This window comes from Opisthocomus hoazin, chromosome 2 (assembly GCF_030867145.1).
Source record: "Opisthocomus hoazin isolate bOpiHoa1 chromosome 2, bOpiHoa1.hap1, whole genome shotgun sequence".
NCBI lineage: Eukaryota > Metazoa > Chordata > Aves > Opisthocomiformes > Opisthocomidae > Opisthocomus > Opisthocomus hoazin.
The window spans coordinates 90,416,580-90,437,964 of record NC_134415.1 but is presented as its reverse complement, the minus strand read 5'-3'; the positions used below and the strand labels follow the sequence as shown (position 1 = coordinate 90,437,964).

At 43.1% G+C, this 21,385-nt stretch overlaps 1 protein-coding gene and 1 long non-coding RNA gene across 4 annotated transcripts in view; one reads left to right on the top strand and one right to left on the bottom strand.

Moving 5' to 3' along the window:
• Positions 1–719: 719 nt before the first annotated feature.
• Positions 720–17,764, bottom strand: AKIRIN2 (akirin 2). Of its 3 annotated transcripts, none has more exons than XM_075414401.1 (5): positions 17,125–17,763; positions 6,102–6,245; positions 5,358–5,492; positions 1,397–1,468; positions 720–1,080 (listed from the first exon to the last, which is right to left on the bottom strand). In XM_075414401.1, the coding sequence occupies exons 1-5, from the start codon at positions 17,321–17,323 to the stop codon at positions 1,070–1,072; spliced, it is 561 nt and encodes a 186-aa protein (XP_075270516.1). In that variant the 5' UTR covers positions 17,324–17,763; the 3' UTR covers positions 720–1,069. The 3 variants fall into 3 exon arrangements, with proteins under 3 accessions (XP_075270516.1, XP_075270515.1, XP_075270514.1); XM_075414400.1 differs by having other exon boundaries at positions 5,358–5,507; positions 17,125–17,761; XM_075414399.1 differs by lacking the exon at positions 720–1,080 and having other exon boundaries at positions 1,102–1,468; positions 5,358–5,507; positions 17,125–17,764.
• The window catches only part of LOC142360594 (uncharacterized), a 16,964-nt gene continuing 13,337 nt past the window's right edge, over positions 17,759–21,385 (top strand). The window contains exon 1 of the long non-coding RNA XR_012763224.1: positions 17,759–18,119. This is a non-coding gene — a long non-coding RNA (uncharacterized LOC142360594). The remainder of the gene's footprint in view (positions 18,120–21,385) is intronic.

Genomic DNA, 21,385 nt, shown 5'->3' with positions numbered 1-21,385 from the left:
CACAAAGATTACAACACCTTTAGCTCTTCCAATACCTACATAATTCCAGCTTGTGGTGCAAGTGCCTGCTCTACCTTATGAACAGATTTCCTTTGATGTGTCATTGACATCTGAAGGAAGATGAGCGCAGCTGTTTGAGTCAGCTGCAGCAAGTTAAATCAACATTTTCTTGTCAGTTCTGTAACAAACGTGCTTCTACACAGCAAACAATACAGCCAATCTAAGGAAGTTTTCTTCCCCTCTGAAGAACTACCCGAGATTTTCATCCACCTCGTTCTCCTGATCTAAAATTCTGATCCACCAGCTATTGCTAGTAAATAAAGTTTTCTATTAAACACTCAGATTTAAGTTTATTCATACACAGCAAAGTTCCACCTGCATATTAAAAACAAACAGATTAGAAGTAAATGTTTTATTCTTCCAACTAAATTCCAGTACTACAAGGGCAGTAAAACAATGATACACTGAAAAATTGCAGCAATAAACATTTGTTAAAGACTGATAGAATAAATAAAAACTACAAAAATGAGAAATCATATAAACCCATTCTTAACCCCCAAAAAAGTCATGGAATACAGAAATGCCCTCCTTCACTATTTCACAGGCAGTACTGTGGGCTATTTGCTTAAAAATGTCCTGGGATTACATTCTAACTTAACTGTGATTACAGCTTTGTTGTAGTGCACAGTTATGAAAACCACACTAACTTCAGTCAGAAGTGTCATTCTACATTTTTATTTACACAACCAGTGAAGGGCAACTTCTAGAACACCAGCTTTAATCCTTTACTTTTTCAAACTTATTAACATAAGAAGCCAAATTGTAATGATACAGCAAATGAGGCCACTGGTATTATTACAGGTAGCAAAGGTCCACATCCAGGTGGTACTGACATCAGGGAGCACTCCAAAACCAGTTGCTGCATAAGAGTGGTTGCCACTGACAAAAGCTTGAAATAACCTGTGTTCACAGGGGGAAAAAGTATGGCATTGCTGCAAGTCTTTACTGGGACAGCTTGCAACAATAAAACAGGGTGTATAGGGCAGCCCACGTATGCAGACAGTGTGATTCATGAAACGTCTGGAAAGAGAAAAAACCCAAGAGTTAATGATGGAGGTAACAAGTGCCAGCTCTTATCACAAACCTGCTACGGCAATATCACAACCTGCTTAAAAAATAAAAAAACAGCACGTTACGGGAGTCAGCTCTAGGTGTTTTAAACAAAAGCTGCATTTTATCTCCCATCTTCTTTTCAACCTCGGTCTTTCATATTACCAAGATGAAGTATTTTAACCTGGGGCCTAGCTGAAGCTTAACAACAAACAATGGCTGCTTAAATTATTGAGCATTCAGTAATTTAATGCTGCTATAGGAACCAGAAGAAATAGATACTCACAACTGGCAGGCTGTTCTCCATATCGTCGCATGATTTGATCATGCGTGAACTTCACAAATGCGTCATATTGTTCTGCAAGCATGAAGCATTAGAAGTGTGAGTATATAAACTCAAGCTGAAAAATATTCAAGGCTACTTTTTTATACACACAAAACATATAAATAGAACACGCATCCACTAACAGTAGTTTTAAGTGACTTTACAGCATTCATAGCTGCCATTTCTTTTCCATCCCCAAGAATAACAATGCAGCAAATGTCCCCTTAATTAAAACTTTCCCTTACAAACTACTGTAATGGGAAAGACAGCAATATGCTCAAAGAGAATTATGCTGCACATGCACAATCAATATACCTAACACATAGCTAAGCATCAGACACTGTATTTTGAAGTAATGAAGTGTGCCCATTTCACAGATCCATCATGGGGGCTGAGCAGTTAAGCAAACGTAGCACTGAGGACAGGGCTGGGGCTGGAAACTAACTTCTCTCTGCTCCTATCACTACCAGATGCAAGAAAATTAATTTAATGAAATGGAAACACAGAAGTACAGGAAGAGTACTTGCTACGGAGTTAGAAATTATTTTTGGTGACCACCAGAAAATCAAACGACAGCCTAAAAGGATGAAATGCTAAGTGACTAACCCTTGACTAATTCCAATCACAAAAGTAGCCACAATAGGAGACAACTATATAGCTGACTGCGGACTTCATGAAAACCGCTACTTTGTAATCTGAAATGAAATTTAGATCTCAAACGTATTAATTTAGCTTTGAACTAGGCATTGTTAATTTCCAGAAAGATTATTTCTTCTATACACACATACATACAAATCCATTCGCAATATTTTATTCAGTTATAATATTGCACTCATCAGCAGGATATCACCTTTCAGAATTAGGAAATTGAACAAGGAGAGTAATATCTACCAGATGCCGCTCCTCTCCATTCCCCTTCCTCCCTTGTGGAAAAATATATGTGCAGCAATGTGGTGTGCTCTGAGAAAAGGGCAAGGTCAAAGAAGGCAATCTTCAACCAAAAATGCAGTTAGATTTGTAGTGGTTCCTAGTCCCACAGGTTTGCCCCATTAAAGTCCCCATCCTCTTGCAGGGATGAGCTTCACCTTCGAAGTAAACAGGGTATCAGTGATCAGCAAGCAGTGCAGCAGCAGCCAGAAGTGCGGACCTGACCCCAGGATCTATGGACACTCATCCCTGACTGAAGGGGCCCACGGTCACGGCAGCCACTTCCCTCTGCCCACCAGCAGGACCTCTGTTTCACTGCCGTTCTGACTGATGGCTTTTCAGCAGCCATGCGAGCATCTTTGCCAAACAACAAAGTAACACAAAGAGCAGATTGAAGGATCTGTTGCCCAGAAACCATCTCCAAAAATAACAGCAACTAGAACTTTTTCTAAAAGGATGTATCAAAGGCCAGAAACCCACTTGCAAGCTTTCTTCTTCAAAGGTTTAAGTCAACACACACAGCTGCTTTGTAGCATCATCTTTGTTCAAATTATGGCTTTGGAAATTTAAAGAATGCACCGTTCCTAAAAATCCCATTTCTTGTGGCATTCAGATTGGGAAAGTTACGCAGCCCAAAGGTAAGAGCAACCTACAGCGAACTGTTTGAAAATTTAAGTGAACTTACACCGCTGGTATCCTGTGTCAGGTATGTTCTAAGTATCTATTTTAAGTCAAAAGGTGGCTAAATGCCATGAATACAAACATGATTACTACACTCTACGACTTGACCTTTAGTACAAAAAGCTGTTTTTCACAACAGACTCTAGAAACCCTTTCAAGCTAAAGTTTCTCTTAGCCCCTTACATTCCTCTGGTTTTAAAATCAGCAAAGGATCTTGCAAACCCAAGTTTATGCTAACACAGCGGTTTCAGGTAACAGAGGCAGGAGGGGAAATCGGGGCATTAAAGTGATCTGAGTTTTCCATTTATCAAACACACTGCATGAAAGGCAACTGCTCACAAAGAACATAGGGAAGAGGAAAAAAAAGGCAGTGTCTGGCTAACTACCTACAAGAAAACCGTGATTCAGAAAGTAATGAGGAAAGTATCCAAACATTCACTTGAGTCACCTGAAAGAAGCTATTCAATTGAGATTTGTTACAGACTTCCCAGTTACATTTCCATTGACTTCACTAGTTTGTAAGAATGAGTATCACCTTACTGTACAGAGCTTTGAAAAAGACAGAATCATTTTGTCAGGAGAAAAACGTAACTGGCCTTCCACATAAGAAATTTCTAAATTCTTTTGGCAAATCTCTCTTTCTAAATTCCCATAGAATGCTGCAAATTTACTGTTGGCTTGACATATGGGACGCAGTAACATGATCTTTCTAACAGCTCTTTCTGTGACCAGCATCGTAAGAACAAGTAAACCTAACTCATCTCTCTGCAAACCACAACCCTCCAAACGGAAACCATCCCCCTCCGTTCCCAAACACAGAAATAAAAATGTTCCTTTCGGGACTGACAGATGGAGCACATGTAAGGAACTTGCCAGAGGGGTTCCAGCTGTAAAGAACTACAAGTTTGTTCTCAGAAGGTGTCTGAAACAAATGTAAACATCTCTGGTCTTCAAATGGTTATCATGATCACTGCTAACTGAAATGCATTTAAGAGAATACAAGAAATGACCCAATTCCCAACACACACCAATCAAAAAAAAAACAAAAGCCTTGCAGTCTCCTAATTCATCAGTCTGAAGCAGGTTAAAAAGAAAAATGCAGAAATGGAATATCAGGCCCAAAGCAACCTAAGTATTTAGGGCTCTAGTTACAGCTGTAAATAGATGTAGATTTAAGAGGGACTTAGAACTATAGTAATTTCTTACACAGCAGTGGCAGATCAGCAAGTACAGAACATGAACAGAGGCTCAGGTGCAGAGACAATACTGTCACAGGCAACCCACCAGCCTGCCACAAGGCTAGTGACTTTCGGCATGGGCACACCTGAAGAGATTAGCAAACTTTAATTCTGATGTGTTTTCAGGTGGGAAGCAGAACAGGCACAGGTATTCAAAAGCAGGTTTGCTGCCAAGTAGTTCACTGTCATTACACTAAGTATTCAATTAGACACCAAATCACACTGCGAAGGCACCTACCTCTGAATGCAACAGAATTCAGGTGCTCAAATGCTAGCAAGATGCTTAGAAGTAGAGAACTTCAACAACTATGGAAACATTCAAGACCAGGTTGGACAGGGCTCTGAGCAACCTGATCTAGTTAGCAGTGTCCCTGCTCGCTGCAGGGGGGTTGGACTAAACCTCTAGGGGTCCCTTCCGACCCAAAACTTTCTATGATTCTATGAACTAAAGAAAGGTCGTATTTACAATGCTGACATTAACGTGATCCTTATGAAAATGGCATCACATCACATGCCACATCAGTTGGCATCACACGCCAAAACTACCAGCCGAATTATGTAAAACACAACAATTCAACACAGAGCATCAGAAATGCAGCTGAACTACTGATGCTCAAGCAAATACTAAACACCACTGGCAGCAGCGTAATGGTAAGTGCTGGGAAGAGAAAGGGAAATCTTAGGTACTGTCTTCTTGCCAAATAACAGAAAAAGGAAGTCAGTTCCCAAGCAGGGAAAAAAAAAAAGTCCTGCACAAAGAGCTCTTAAGCCAGTAGAATAGAAAGTCTTTCTGGCAAAAAAAATGAGGAGGAAATGATCAATTCAAACACGATAGCAAGAGAAAGTTCTATCTGAAATAGAACCACTGTTTCCAATGATTAGTAATACCCAGGAGACATAGTTTCTATCCAAGGCAGCACAGAAGAAAAAAAAAACCTATCAAAGAGACTACACAGCATTTTCTCTGTCCTGTATGCAATCTCATTCCTTAGATTAGGTCAGAAAAAACAGTTTAACACAAAAATGAGAGGACTTTCAAACTCATCCTAAAGCATTTTTTTTGAACTATAACATACCTGCAAGTTTTGTGGTCAAAATTTCTTCATACTCTTCACGGATTTTCTCTTCACGTTCTTTCAGCAAACGTTCACAGATCATTCCAACTTGTCTGAGAGTAAACAGGGGCTGTTCTTTTTTCAATGGTGATGATGCTGCAGATGAAGTACCTAAGATTAAATATTTGGGCATACCAATTTACACTTACAAGTAGTTCAAAACCATTTTTATAATCAGTCTTCTTCACATCTTTTACATTAAAGGAACTTTAAAGTACATTTGGAGAAACCTTTCTCTGCCATTTGAACACTTCTAATTACTACTGAAGTAAAATTGGACACTCAAAAGGAAGATATCAACAATGGATAATACGCACAGGTATCAAAACACCAAGAGTGTTACACAAACACTGTGAAAACAATTTACATGGCAGCTGCCATTTACAAACTTCTGCTTCTGTTTTATGTAAAAAGTACAGTACAGTACATTTTTGTGAAGACAGCTGCTTTGCAAAAGCCTATTAGAGTATCAGTGGCAGGGTATGCAGGATGGTCTCTTGAAAACAATGCAAGCATTGTGTCCTACCAATTCCTAAAATGAGAAGTTACAATCTTCCAGATCAATGCCAGTATTGCTAAAAAAAAGCAACCGTAACTGGTGAGAAGGTGCCATAAACCACCAGAAAAATAAACCACTAGGAAAAATAATTTATACAAACAGAGTTTAAGAACGCATAGCAGAATTACACATAATTTTCTACGTACCTGGCAAAGCTGGTCCAGTAAGAAGAAATGCATGTGGCTGTGCATCAGTAGAACAACAAGGATCTGTCTGCTGGAAGTTATTTTCTAAGTGTCTCCTCTTCTGCATGCGTTTGTACTCCTGTTTTATGTTGTACAGAATTTGTTCTGAAAGAAAAACAGTAAGAAAATCAAACCTAAAATAATTACATTTCAGTATTTCACTTAACTTTATTTCCACTCAAAGACCAAACTGTAGGTAACAGATGACAAAAGCTAGACTCTTAAAATATGGCCTGCAAAAGCCACTATGTTTTACCTAAGACACATACAATGAAACTAGCTAAAAGAAAGGTAACTCCAGACTGTTTTCACCAGAACGCTAGCAAAAATGCTGTTATTTAAGGTCAGGTATTGGTGCCAGAGTACTGCTAACACAGCGTTAGGTTAAAATTTAGGAACTATCAACCATACACGTACAAAAATCAGGCTACGGAACTTCTACTGGTATTCATCATCTTCCCGTCATACATTTAATTTGCAATCACCTTTCTGCCCCAGACAGCATTTATCATTCACACAGTCAACGGTAAAAAAAAAACTCCCAGAATGAAACATGTACATGAAATACCATTCCTCTCTGTATAGTTACTGGCATATAGGCAGCAAAGCGGAGAGGAAAACACAATTTAGGCAAAATATGCATAAAGCAACTACTGCTTAAAAGCTCAAAGAACTGGAAACCGACAGGCGAAACACAAAAGCCTTACACAACATTTCTGGCAGCCTCAGATCTAGCCGAATAAACACAATGCACCGATCAATAGTCTCTTTTGAAGGAGTATCGCAATAAGTAGTTCAGAATTTGACTGCACTGAATAAAATACAGCAATTGCTTTTAATAATCTCTATTGTAGAATTATCGGGGAAAAAGTAATCCTTGCAATAAAACTATCAACCCTGTATGCCTTCTCTTTGAAATTCCATGTACCAAAAGGCTCTTGGGTATATCAGTCCCCTAACCGCATATCCTCTGGCAATGTAAAATATTGAAGGGAAGGAAAAGCAGCCATTTTCTGTTTTTTTACATGAGACTTTCACAGAAAGGGACTTCCAAAGACTCCCTTTTTATGAGAATTCCTACTTTCAAATGCATTTAAAAAAATTTCCCTACAGTATCAGCTTCCACTGAGACTTCCAAACTTCTGGCAAGGACAGATTTCCAAAACTCAGATGCACATAAATCAATGGGATCATAGCAGAGTTGCAAAGGACTCCACTCACTCAGTACCTTCCTACTTCTGTTTGGCATTTTGCCAATACAATACCAGGAAAAATTCACAACTAATTTTCAGGTCTGTAAACAGGACACTATTGAGGTTCCCCATCTGAACATTTTCTAGTAAGCAACCATGTGAAGCAAGTAACTTCAGCTGCCAGCGTATGCAGTCAGTGGCTGAAGCCTACGCCAGACCAAGCAGAAGCAAACATTTGCCAGTTCCTAGTTCAGAGGTTTAACTGTTGCAGTGGTTCTTCAATTCCATAAATCAGTCTGGGGGCTTCCAACTCATAGAAGAGAGGAAACCGTTCCCAGTCAACAGGAATACCAGCATTTTCAGTAAAAAGGCTTCTTGTTTGGCATTTGTCCATTGATGAAGGCCTTGCGGTTTATACCTTTTCAGTCCCATGCCCAAGAGTGTTTATACGATTTTCAGCTCCCTAAAGAGGGATCAATAACTTGGTCAAAGAAGCAGCAAATGCAGAAGATGTAAAGATGCACATTAAATGAAGAGAAGGCACCTATGAGAAAGCAGGGAAAAAAATTCTCAAGGGTGGCTGAAGGATTTATATTTTCTGTAGGACAAGATACATACTCCACTCCAGCATGGTACAGAAATATATAAACAGGTTAAACCAAGATGCAGTCAGGCTTCCAAAATTAAATAGAAACCCATGTAGAATTTGTCACATGCATACACACCACATCAGTTGGAGAATGGCCCTGCAATGTTTCTAGTCAACAGCATGATGGTGGTAAAACAATACTTTTCCTCAGAATCCAGTGCTGTTCTAACTAAAGTGATACTGCATAATTTTGAGTGGGAACCAAATTAGCTCATAAGATAACATCTGTCCTAAAGCATGTCTACACTATGAGAAACGTGACCACAAACATTCACACTGTATTTACATTAACTGAAGACCTTAACGGATCACGTGCATCCTTCACTATGACTGCTTCGTCTTGGGCATACTTTCCAAATTCCGTATGAGCTACAACATCAGTCAAATTTCGGATGTAACAACTTTGACTAAAAATCTTCTTTTTTAGAAACCTGCTGATAAACCTTCTCAAACCACATTAACCACCAAAATCATTAAGAAAAAAAAATAAGCACTTTGATCAATGGATAAAACTCCAAGAGTTAAAACAACAATCATCAGCCAGATTTCCTCCAGTCCTAACAACCCCTGCAAATTAAATAGGGAATAATTCAGAGAAAGTGTTAAAATACCAGTCAGAATAGAAGGATGAAAAGCAACAGCAAGGGCAGGGAGGGACCAGGGAGTGGAGGCAGAGAAATCAGGTACTGACTTGGGGAAAAGAGTAACAACTGTGATAGAAAATTAAGGTCTGTGAACCAAGGATACATGATTTTATTTGAAATTATATTGTGACACAGAAATCTCACTGATATTACAGTAATTTCATCTACTTTAACTTGGCAACACTTGTTAACTTGCCGTCTTCAAATCTTGCTCTGAAAAATCAAAAATCTCAAGAAACACCACTGACAGATACATTAGGAGATCCCCATCCTGACAAAACCACTTTGACAGTTTGCATTACTGTAACTTCAGGTAAAGGTATAAAACTAAGCCAAGTGGGATGGAGAAGGGGACTATTTAAACATGACAATACACTGTCTACATTGCAAGCAGCCACCAGGAGACAAAAAGCCTGAAATCTGAAGTCCTGACCGAACTCTGGTAAATGGTATTCCTCCGTTTAGTCTAGCTTGCAAGATTTAAGGCACTACTGCTCAGCCCGAAGAACTAGACTACAAGCTCTACTCAGTACTGTGCTGCTAGCAGGCAGGATGACTGTGAGAATGACTCATCTCATACTTCCTCATTTCCACCATTTGTAAAGCGGAGATTGATAGTCGAGAAACACAAGTTTAACATAACATCAAACTGTTCAATGACTTCTCACATGAATGATCAGACGAGCAATACTTCAAACTAAGCAAGCACATTTTTGCAGCTGCAAAGACTGAGCAGTCATTTTTATTAACATACAGTGGCATAAAATCTATGACTTTAAAAAAAACCACTGTGAAGTGTAAATTTGCAAATATTTATGACTGATGTTAAATGAAAACCTGAATGCCAAATGGAATTTTTTTTTTTTTCATAACCTACTAGAGTAAGAAAAGTTGTTTAAATGCACCAAGTTGCTGCTGGCATTTACAGTTTCACTTAATAAACCCACAAAATATGTTTGATGAACAAGCATACTCTGTTCTAAACATTTTAGAATGCATCTCAGCACTTGAAAGAAGCTATGAAATACTAAGGCAGTGCAAACTCGACAACTTTTGAATAACACCTACATGGCAGACATTTAACTGTAAAGCTCTTTAAAACTCTGGCCCAGTTAAACAACACTTAAAGTTAGCAGATCGCATTCTCCAGACTAATTTTGATTCCAGAAAACCTTCCTGCCTTTTCAAGTTCAGTTTCTTAACTTTCTTTACTTCCAATTAGCTCTTACTATTCTCTCTGCAGCTGACTACTGAATCAAAATGTGCATTTAACTGGTGTCAAACACAGGACAGTTTTTTAACAAAGTTCCTCAATGTGGAGGCCCAAACTGTCTTTTTCGACAATGACATGCATTTTAATTAACAAATTGCATTACATATAAAAACTCAGGATCTGGAAGTGCACTCATTAAAGAAAACCTAATCTAAGTGAGCTTCTCTAAGACTATAAAACTGAAGTGAGAACTTGAATCTTATACATTAGAACTCACTAGGTATTTTAAATGAAGACTTGCATCCGTCTTATAGGTGCGGAAGTTCAAATCAGACATTGTATGTCAGGCAATGATTTCATTTATGAGATGACAAAAGGAATATTTTTAATGTGATCAAACACACGTCACTGTGGCCTATCCTCAGCTTCTTTTTAATTTCATTTTATCCCCTGTGCTGAGTGTTTCCTACTGGTTAGAGGCACCTCTGCAGGCACAGAGTTAGCTAACAAGAAACACCAGGCAGAGGTGCTGAAAGTAAAAATCAGGCCTGCTGAATCTAGGGTAGCAGCAAGAAAAAGCCACACTGCCAACACACCGAATGCATACTTCATAAATGATATTTCAAACTCAAGATGATCACGAATCCCGGTGAGTTACACAAGACTGTATTATACACCCCCTTCTCCTCCTTCAGGTTCAAGGCTAAGACAAAGAATGACAAACAAAGACTGCTACTGTCTCACTATGACCACTAAAGGCATAGGAGATTCACTTAAATTCACCTGAATATAACGAAATACACAGAATACTCTTTTACCTAGAGCTCTGTGTACTTAAGAGCATAAAGTCAAGTACATATGTTCATGAAATACTGAGTTAAGATGGACAGCATTCACACCATTCTTTTTCCAGAATCTGATGTATGATCAGGCAACCAAAACATCACATTTCAGTTGCTTTCACACCTAATGAATAGTGGACGAAACATGAAGGGGGCAGTTCAGAATTCAAGTTTGACATCTGAAATATGATCTGTCACACTAATGGATTACAAAACCAAATGTTCATTTCCCAGGAGTGATGCCTTCTTCTTACTTCCTTTAATTCATGATAAAAAGGCAAGTTATTCTTTTTCACAGTTCTGTCATCTAATTACTTCATCCTGATCTGTAATTGCCTAGAAACTATGTACAAGGGAAACAGCAGCTCCACTTTAAAAGGTAAGAAGGTAAACAATTATTTTCTCCATTTTAATAACTGCTTATCGACTATGAAGGTGCTGATTGTTTCCCCTGAAGGATTTTTTTCCCTTTTTTTTTTTTGGGGGGGGGGGGGGGGGGGGTGAGGGGGCATAGGAAGACAACACTTGATTTTTGAACTAGCAACCTTTCATCTCAGTTCCTGGCTTCTCTCATTTAGCTGAAGGAAACTCTGGCAAAACACATAGGAAGGTGACTCAACAGGCTGAAATCAGAGTAGCAGTTTTCCTGGCCCAAAATGAAACCTATAGCTCAGGTTTCAGTTTGCAATGTCACCATTCAACATATGCATTCAAACCTGAACCATGCCTGAGATTTCCTCTAAGTGAATCAATCTAATGCTGTCCTGATGCCAACAGCATACATCTTCAGGGATTTCAGCTCCTGTTAAAGCAAAACTGCTTTGCTGTCCTAGTTCAAATTTGTAACACTTCCATTAGGCCACCACCCTTATTCAACATTTAGTTGATGTTACCACATTCCTAGTTTTGGTCTCCCCACCAGACTACTGACACACAACATTAATTTTAAGCAGCTAGTTTCCCCTAAGGGCAGCACTACAGCAGAGCAACGGGTAACAGTCTTCTCCACTTTTTACATCTACTTAACCAGGGAATCCACAGGTACAGACAGAAATTAAAATAACCCAGATATTCCTCTTACTCTCTTGCTTTGGTCATAAACATCAATCACTCCAGCTACATTTCTTAATTAGGCATGGTCTGTGAGACTTCAGTAATGAATGTATACTTTTGGAAATCATGCTCACCTCAGAGGAGCATGCTCTAAGTGCCAGAGAGAACAGTGATAACAGGGACATGCTGACACTTGACAACCAGTGTCTGTAGCTACAGAACGGAGAGAAGCAGCTCGCAATGGATTCCGAGGCACAGAGCTGGCCACCTCACGAGATCAGATTACTCAGGGTCTCAATCTGACGAAGGTTCTGGTTCTCCCACAACAAGTCAGATGGCTACATATGCATTAGCTCATTCTGCAAATGTGTTATTTCAGGAAACCCCAGTTTTCCCGATCAAGGGGTTGAGGAATGAAAAATAAATCAAGCAATGCAAAATGTATGAGACACAGCAATTGTATCTTTCTCTTCCCATAAAAAAAGGTCACACTGCATTTATCAGACTTGCCACTGAAACAAAAACCTGCTTCAACATTTTATGACATCTACGACCAAAGGTGTTTAACATTTATAGTCACTACAGGCATCTACATAGAAATTTCTCATATAAATTAAATTATCAAGTCCAGGTGCAGCCATTATGTGCTTTTTTTTAAAAAAAGGGATGGGAATGTTTTTTTAAAATCCTAATGATTTCTACAACACTAGAGCACAATGAGAAACCTGGCATCTCACCAAGATCATTTAGCAATAAATACACATGTGGATAAATATTAACAAAACAGAAATTAAGCAGAAAGAAATGCAGCACTACTAATGTGTCACACTCCAAAGCCACTAGATCCGTTCATTTAAAAGTCAAACCTGTACATGGCCACTGTCTGACCAAGTTTCAGACAGAAGTAGTCAAGTTCGCACAAGAGGGCAATCTACGGGGAAGACTACCAGTTCTCACTCTTCTTGCATTAACTTTGAAAATTTGTGTCAATTAGATCCATTCTTTCCCCAGATTATTCTGTGAAATAAAAAGGTATACATTAAAGGCAAATTTATTCTACCTTCTGTTTGTAAAGAGTCCTTCACGAAAGAGGGACTCTCACAACGAACTCCATTTGCCATCTTTAACCACAGACACGTACCGTACAACTGCCTTCAGAGATACCAATTATGCACACTCCTTACTAAATACTGCATAAATTCAATAATTTCCATATTCTGTCAAACGTTTGACGCTATCTCTGCTTGGTTTCAACCAGTGACCCGAGTTGAAGGATTGTTCTCAATAACCCCACCCACTACAATTTTTGGTTTGCAACATCAGTTAGTTGCTGGGGAAGTGGTGAGGCAGATGAGTGTTTCAGATGGAGGAAAATACTGCATGTGCAGATGCAAAAGTTTGTGGATTTTTAAGTGATTTCACAAACTGCTTTCAAGTACATCATTCTTTTTTATTCTACAAAGTTCCAGCTGCATGTTAACCTCTGATTTTGGGTGAGGAGTATGGAAGAAAGCTACTGGTCTCAGTTTGTCTTCTCAGTTACTATATATCATGATTTAGTAGATTTAAATCCCTAAAGTCAACATTACCTCTCCCTCCTCCCTGCCCCCATTTATTCTGACTGTATATCCCACTTTAGTCTCAGCAATATCCAGACGTGCAGGCTTTCTAACACTGACCTGCCTTCAAATTTAAAAACAACTTCTGTGTAGTTTATTCTTCCACCCCCCCCCCACGGAACATAATCTTTCATCAGGCTAAAGCTGCAAATAATGCTTTAGAACATCCAGCAGAGAACAGAGAAAAAAAAAAAAAAATACTGCCATTGCTTCCTCCTTTTACCTTCTAGTAATCACTTAACAGCTTTGAAACAGGACAGCACCCTTAGGACTTCAGAGGACACTGAACACATACAAAGGCGTTACACACAGGCATCCAGACCCAAGTGCAGTTATTCTGATAATACCACACAGTCTCATTCTCATTTATAGCTAGAACTTACATAAAAGTGAAACTCATCTGTAGTATTCACACAGTCAAAAACTTCTTAGAGGAGCCACTCTTTCAAAATTGAACCCATCTTATGCCAGGCAGATATGTTCTGCATGGCTTATAGTGAACACAATTTTAAAAACATAATTCTAGATGCAAACAATAGTATCCAAAAATTAACAAACATACTCAGAATATGCTTAAGCCAATAAGCGTAATTCCACAGAAAGTATAGACAGTAGAGCCACAATTACAGCTTGGCTGCCAAATTCATTGAGAAAATGGAAGTGACCTAACAGCTGTTCAAATAACCACAAAATATTAAAACACTCTTGTGAGAGATAAATTTCATCTTGAATAAGCATACCCTCTCTCAGACATATCGTTTATTTGCCTATACCCACTCTATAAAGACAGCTGTTCTCTCATCTGAACACCACACTGTATTCTTAGTTCTCAGCACCCCCCTCAATCAATCCATATTCTGCTTCCAGATAATTCATTTCTGAAATGATTAACCATGCGGTTAAGAAGTTCTGGTGCTGATACAGTCTCCACTGGGTGAAGTTAAACACTACGAGGACAGAGTATCCAACAGAAGAAAAATGCTGAAGCGTGAACTTAAAGTATCAGCATCAGGTTTTATATGCAGAGCTCTGATCTCATATGACCATTAATTTTCATTAAACATAATTCAGACAGCCACTTTTTAAGTGTTGGAAGCCTAAGTATTACAGTAACACACTGACAAAACCATAAGTCAACTGAATTCTGGCTATTGTTACTAAATTTCCCAATATAAAAACTGAATAAAATGGTGACTCAGTTGGGAACATTTAAAATCAGACTGGAATTCTTTTCATGCACAGAGCAAGATTTATCCGATCCAAATGTAGAAATCTACATCAGAAATGGTCCTGTAAGTTCACTTTACAGTCAACAGAAAGCAATACACATTTCTACAGCATGCTTTGCCTCATCTTAAGCCAGAGCTGTAGAACAAATCGTCTGTTTCTTCCAACCAACTATCAAGAGAACCACAAATTATTAGGTCAGATGTACATTTACAAAATTAGATGAGCTGAATCCCATACAATCTTCCAAGTGGCCCCTTAAAAATTACAAGCTCTATTTTGTTCCCTGATGGTCAAAATGAAATATACACAATGTCTTAACACCCCTAAATTCAACTCAAAGTAAAAACTAAGAAAGCTGCTTAACAGTCACATTTGCACTAGCACTGTATAAACATATTTTTTCTTGTTACAAACCACAGAGGGGGCTTTTAAGCAAAATCTATGTAAATGTGCACAATTTATAAACGCTTCAAGTTTTGCTCAAGAGCATTACAGTGCTCTAAGAGACATTCTGATTTACTGTCCTTCACTCTTCATTCTGTTACACAAAGGGCTTACATAAAACACACCCTTCTCCGTACAGAATCACCTTTTCACATGGATTACCATCTGCACTTCTGGTTTTCTCAAGAGAAGATGAGGCTTGTATTTGCTCAACTTCGGTAACATTTTAGTTTTTAAGAGCTTCAGAATCATTAACATAGCAGTTTAGGTATTACCTCAAATACTGCAGTAGGTTATCACTGATGAAAATTTTATTGACTTGTCTCCTTTCAGCAATACACATTTACTGGCTGGACAATACTTACATTAAATATTCATAACCTAAGCTCTCCAAATCCAAAAGAAACAAGCCAAAAGAAATCCTTGAAACGAAGCAACACTTATATTCTAAAAAGAACCGAGTCAATTCTGATTTTAAACATCTATGTAAAAGCATATGTAACGCCTCGCTGTACCAGGGAGTGCCATCCATCACAACTCTCATCCCAGACCGCTGACTCATTCAAGATCTTTTCCTAGAGGTGCAAAAAAAATATCAAGGTACTGATGCCAAGTGCAAGTACTTTGTATGCCCTTTACGTGTTCCCTCCATAGCAATTTTTTTTTTAAATTTTATTAAAACCGGTAAAAAAATTACGTGTTTCCTCCATAGCCATTTTTTTTTTTAATTTGATTAAAACCGGTGAAAAAATTACGTTCTACTGCGGAGTTTTCAGAACTCGGAAAATCGAAACAAGGCACTGTCCTCCTGCACGGAGGAGATGGCCATCTGAAAACACATTCGAACTCGCTGCTCGGGAACACCAGCAGTAATCCGGGGCCAGCTTTTGCGTGAAAGGGAGCACGGCGCGCACCAGCCTCTGGGAACCCTGCCGCAAGGACCGCCGAGGGCTTTCCCCCCGCACACAAAGGACGCGGGATCCGCACGGCTGCCAGCTCAGCCACCCCCCCCGCGCCTCGCTGGGAGCTGCCCGCCGCACCGACCGTGCCAAAGGCCGCTCAACCCTGCCCGCCCAGCCGAGATTCACCCCTGCCTTCTCCCCCTGCTCGCCGGTGCAACGGATTTTTAATGGACGACACCAGCGGAACCGAGAGCTTTAAGGGCCGCCGGTCGGCTGGGCTCTCCCGCACGCTAAGAACGTGAAGAGCGTTTCGTTCTCGCCCGATTCCGTTTTATCTGCCCTAAAGGCAACCCGAACCCTCGCCGCACCACCGGCTTCCCCGGCGGAACTTTCCGGAGGCGGCAGGCCGGGACCCCCGGGACTGGGTGCGGGATCGCCCCTTTGTTTCCCCCGCTTTCGCCCCTTCCCAGCGCCGTTCCGCGGGGGGCTGGCGGCGGCCCGCGCCCCCGGCCGCCCGGAGGAGGTGCCGCCGCACGGCTCGGGCAGCGCTTGGCCCCGCCGGCAATGGCGGGCTGCGGGCGCAGGCTGGCAGCGAGCCGCGGCCCCGCAGACACCGCCGTCACCTCCCCCCGACCCCCCCCAGCCAGGCACCCGTGGAAGGCGGGGGGGGGGGGGGGGAATCCTCCGCGCCCGTCCCCGACGCGAGGAGCGCCGGCCTCCCCCTTCCCTCCGCACCGGGTCGAGCCTCCCCCACCAAAGACCCCCCCCTTGTTCCCCCCCCCCTCCCCCGGATCCCCTTCTCTAGTCCCCGTCCCCCCCCAACCCCTTTCCTGCGGCCACCCGCCCGCATCGGCTCAACCCGCGCCCCCCCCCTTCTTCCCCGTCCCTCCTCCCCTTCTCCTGCTGCAAAACGGCCATTTCTATTGTGTCTCCTCCGCGGCGGTGCCAAGCCGGGCGGGGATCGCCCCGGCCCCCGCCGCTGCCAGCCGCCCAGCCCGACAGAAAATGGCTGGAGGTGGGGGACACACACACACACGACGCGACACCCACCCCCCCACCCCTGTTCTTCCTCCTCGCCAGCCCCCTGCCCTGCGCACCCGCCGCCCCCTCCCCGCCAAGGTCCCCCGGCGCCCCCCCCCACCCCCCCCTCCTACCCCGGGGGAGGCTGCGGGCACGGCGCGGCCGCCTCCCTCACCTGTGGTGAGCCGGGACGACACCTCTCCGAAGGGCGAGGGCTCCATGCGCAGGTATTTCTGCGGGGAGGAGGCGGCGAAGGAGGAGGAGGAGGCCGAGGCCGGGGCTGACAATGGCGCACATCGCCTCCGCTTCGGGGACACCGGGCTGAGCAGCGGGTCGAAATCCAGAGTCCTTTTCAACGTGGCGCCGCAAGCCATGGCGCGGGGCGGCGGCGGGGCGGAAGAAGGGGGCTCGGAGCGACGGGCAGGGGAGACGGCGGCGGCGGCCGGCCCTGCCCAGAGGCGCCTTCCCCGCTGTCTGGGGCGGGCTGGGGGAAGGGAAGGGAGGGAGGGCGGCGGTGAGAGGAGGGGGCGGCTGCGTCAGGGCCTCCGCCGCCTCCCCGTCGGGCTCTCTCTGGGGAGCGGCCGCGGCCCCCCCGGCGGCTCCGGCTCGGCCGGCTGGATCCCCGCTCTCGCCGCCCGCCCTGCCCTGGCCGGGCCGGGCCAATTCCGCCCGCGGCCGGTGGTGAGGCGAGAGGCGGGCCGAGAGGCGCGTGGCCGGGCCCGGCTACCCGGTCCGGGGCCGCCGATGACGAGCGATGGCGGCTGGGCCCGGGCGGCGGCAGCGCTTCCCTCCTGCGACTCCCGCACCAGTACTATGACGTCAATAAGAACGCCGCGGATTCGAAAACCAGCCCCCCGCACTGCGCCTGCGCTCCTGGGGCGTTGGCGGCCGCGGAGGCTCAAGGGATTCGTGGTTTCCGGGCCCAGCGACTCGGCAGCGCAGGGCCCGGGAGGGCTACAAATCCCGGCATGCCCCGCGCCGCCCGCCCCGGCTTCCGGGTTCTGATTTAAATCCCCCCTCGGAGGTCGCGGTGCGGGTTGTGGGGATGGGGTGGTGGTGTTCGCGGGGAGCCGGGCTCGGCCCCCGTCACCGGGAAGCGGTTGGGCGCCCTCGAGGGAGCGGCGCGGCCCTGGGGAAGGGGCTCCCCTCGGGTCCCGGGGACACAAAGGGGTGAGAGCCGCGCCTCCCGCGCTAGGCCCCGCCAGGCCGCGGCCGGGGGCCTGCCGTTACCGCAGGCCTGCCGTTACCGCAGGCGCCGGGCGGGTCCGAGAGCGGCTGCGTGTCCGCAGGGCGCTTGTCCGAGTGTGAAGTGGGGGCAAAGAGCGTTTGGGGGCGTCTGTGGGAGGAGCGGGTGGCGGTAGCAGCTCAGGGCACGTCAGAAAAGGCCGCGCGATGCCAAAGGTTGGGTCTCGGTGTGAGCGACCGGTGTCCTTGCAGTTGCGTAAAGGGCGTTCTTGCTGAAGGAAGGTGGTGAGGGACGAGGTTCGAGGAACCGTAGCTGCTTGTGGGAAGAGCAGGGCTCTTTCCTGTTCGGCTTCCTAACCCAGATAAGCTGTGTCGCAGTTCACCCCTGTGGAAAAGCTGATGGGAGTTGATAAATCCCCAAACACATGTAACCTTCACCTGTTCTGTACCTAATCCTGTTAATTTAGCTGTGAAGGTAGAGACAGGTTGCCTTTGGAAGGTAAAATCAGGAATATGCCGGCACAAAATTTTAGTGCCTTGGTGTTTTTTCATTGTCATGTGAAATATAAGCTGGCCTTTCTCTAATGACATTTTAAAAACCACATAATAAACCTTGCTATCATTTGTAAGCAAGTTTTTTTTGCTTTGCATGTTCCATGTGTGGCATATATTGTTAATTAAGCCATAACAGCACCCAGTCAGTCTAAACACGAATCTGGTACCTGTGCTGGCAATCTGGCTCTGCTGCTTTTAGCATAACTGAGGTTTCAAGCAGTGGGGTGACCTAGGAGAGCCATTTTGCCCAGCGAAAATAGAAATAGTGATTAACAATCTGCTTTCTGTGACAGCTCATGATGATGTTGGAACAATTCTGTGAAATTCATTATAGGTTTTCCCAACTTGCCTTGGCGTAAAACTAATTACAGAAAACAGCTAAATGATGCCTCTGCTGTTACTTTTTCCTCTGTAGAGGAAGTACTTGGAGTGTTTCCTTGGTGAGGAGGATGCTGACAAGCCTTTGTAAATCTGAGACGAGTTCTGGTTTTCCATAGCAAGGCTCAGGAAATGTACTGATGTTATTACAGTGTTATAATTGTCCTCCTATTACCATACAGGTATAACTCCTTCTGTGGACACTCTTCTTTGGAATTATGATGTCTGGTTTTCCATTCATTTAATTCTTCATTTCCATTACATTTCCCTAACCAGTGAGTTTCCCTGTGTTCGTGCAACAGTCTTAAGTATTCTGACCAAGCGCTTCATCCGGGAAGACTGAGGCAAAGTTGTTCTCGCAGGCTTTGAATTAAGGAAACCCTGAGTGTCTTTCAGCATGTGTATGATGCACTTGCTTAATTTGGAATGCCCTGTGCCCACACGTGACCAAGACAGCCACTCCTGCCTTCGTCTGTATGCTGAGAAGTGCCTGTGTTTGGGTGCAACGTTGAAAAAAAAATTAAATTTTGGAATAGCCGGCACTTCCCACTGAACTTAGTATTTGTCACACTGAACTTAGTATTTTATATATATATTCTGCATTCAGCAGCAGAAAAGATTCAGTGACATTAACTCGTATGACACCAAATCCGGACAATTCAGGCACAATTTGAGTCAATTAAAACAGTCTGAGGAATCAGGCAAAACTTCATCAAGATAAGCTACTAGAGAGCAAGCTTTTGCCAATGCAGGCAGCACTATAATTGTAAGCAATTGATTAGAACCATGATTGTCCTGATCAACAGAGTTACTAAGGCTTTATCTGACCTTTAATTTGTTGAGCTAAACTGAATGAAGTCTGATGTAAGTCAAAAGAAGAATTCACACAGCCCTTTGCAGTAAATTAAACCCAGCTAAACCAATGTAGCTTTGCACGTGGATAAGCCCTAAGGCAGCAAAATGTCCAACAGCAGTGACAAAGTGCTTGATGGTTGTCAGGGAACATGTGTTTTTACTTTCATTGTGGCAGGAAACACCATAGGTCAAGGCTGCAAACCACTGTTTGTATTGTTCTTTCTTTTACTTACTTACTATATAACCAATTTGCAGTGTCCCATTATGAGCTACATGGGGTTCCTTTAGAATTATACAGTATATTTTAAAAATAAATTGTACAAGCATATTTTATTAATACTGGGAATGGGAGAGCTTATTTATAAATGGTGCTGTGCTAGATTTTATTGGATCTGCACTTCAAGCGTGACACCTGTAAAAAAGACAAGTCCAGACACAGGACAGCGTTTTGACCTTTGTACAGCTCTGAATGGAGTGGGGAAGTAACCCTTTCAGTGTGTTGCTTTGGGACTGTGATGGAAATGTTGTAGTTGACCAAATGTTAGTCTTTATGCATTCTCTTTTCTTCCCTTTCCTCTGCTGCCATTGCTCCATTCCCCCATTGTTTTTTGTTTTCTCTTTTTTTTTTTCTGTCTTCCTCTCATTCTCTTTATATACCATCTTGACTCTGCTTCCTCTTCCTTTTCCTTGAGACAGCCTATTGATTTGGTGCAGGGGCCACCTCACAGTCTTTATCTTTTCTTTTATGCCATCTAACCGTGTTACTCCCACTTCACACAGTGGCTCATTTCTCATTAACGAGTCATGCTCACAAACACGGTGACCACCACTTAGCTGAGCTGTTTTCTAGGGCATGTTCCATCTCGCCCCAAGTGATCAAAAGTCACATTAAGCAGTGTCATTCCACTTGAATTTGGCCATGCATGCTGAAGATTTCTTACTGAGGTACCGGGCACACGCTGTGGTTGCAGATTTTGTAGAGAAAATGCAGTGGAGTTTGTGTGTCAGGACTTCAGTGAAGCGTTTGTGTGGTGCCAAGTGAAAAAGGATTAGTTAAGATGAAAAAATGGGGATTAGTGCAGGAATTGTAAGGTAGGAAAAACAGCCAGAAGAAAAATGGAATAAATTTCTCGGTCGGCTTTGCTATACAGTTGCACAGATAGTGCTGGCAAGGGATAGGGAAGGGAAACACAGGCACAGGAATGAAAGCCAGAGGTCAGTGACGGTCGGCTCTGCTTCTTTAGGTGCAGACTTGTGCTGGTAAACTGTACCAAAAAATTATGATCTGAACCTGCAACATGGAGTGACCTTCTATAGGAAAAACGTATTTCTTAGGCCCAAGGTACTACGGTATTTCCAGCAGAACTACAGAAGTATATTTGCCAATAGTAGAGACATTGAAAACACCTACTTCATCTGAAATACTGTATATACTTCCACTCATGCATGTTCAGGAAAGATTA

Excerpts from the sequence above, each read along its gene's own strand:
- AKIRIN2 (XM_075414399.1), bottom strand. The coding sequence starts at position 17,323 with ATGGCTTGCGGCGCCACGTTGAAAAGGACTCTGGATTTCGACCCGCTG. Across the intron at positions 5,508-6,101 it reads TACTGGACCAGCTTTGCCAG|GTACTTCATCTGCAGCATCA; the intron begins GTACGTAGAAAA and ends ATTTAATCTTAG. Across the intron at positions 1,469-5,357 it reads TTTGACCACAAAACTTGCAG|AACAATATGACGCATTTGTG; the intron begins GTATGTTATAGT and ends TCATGCTTGCAG.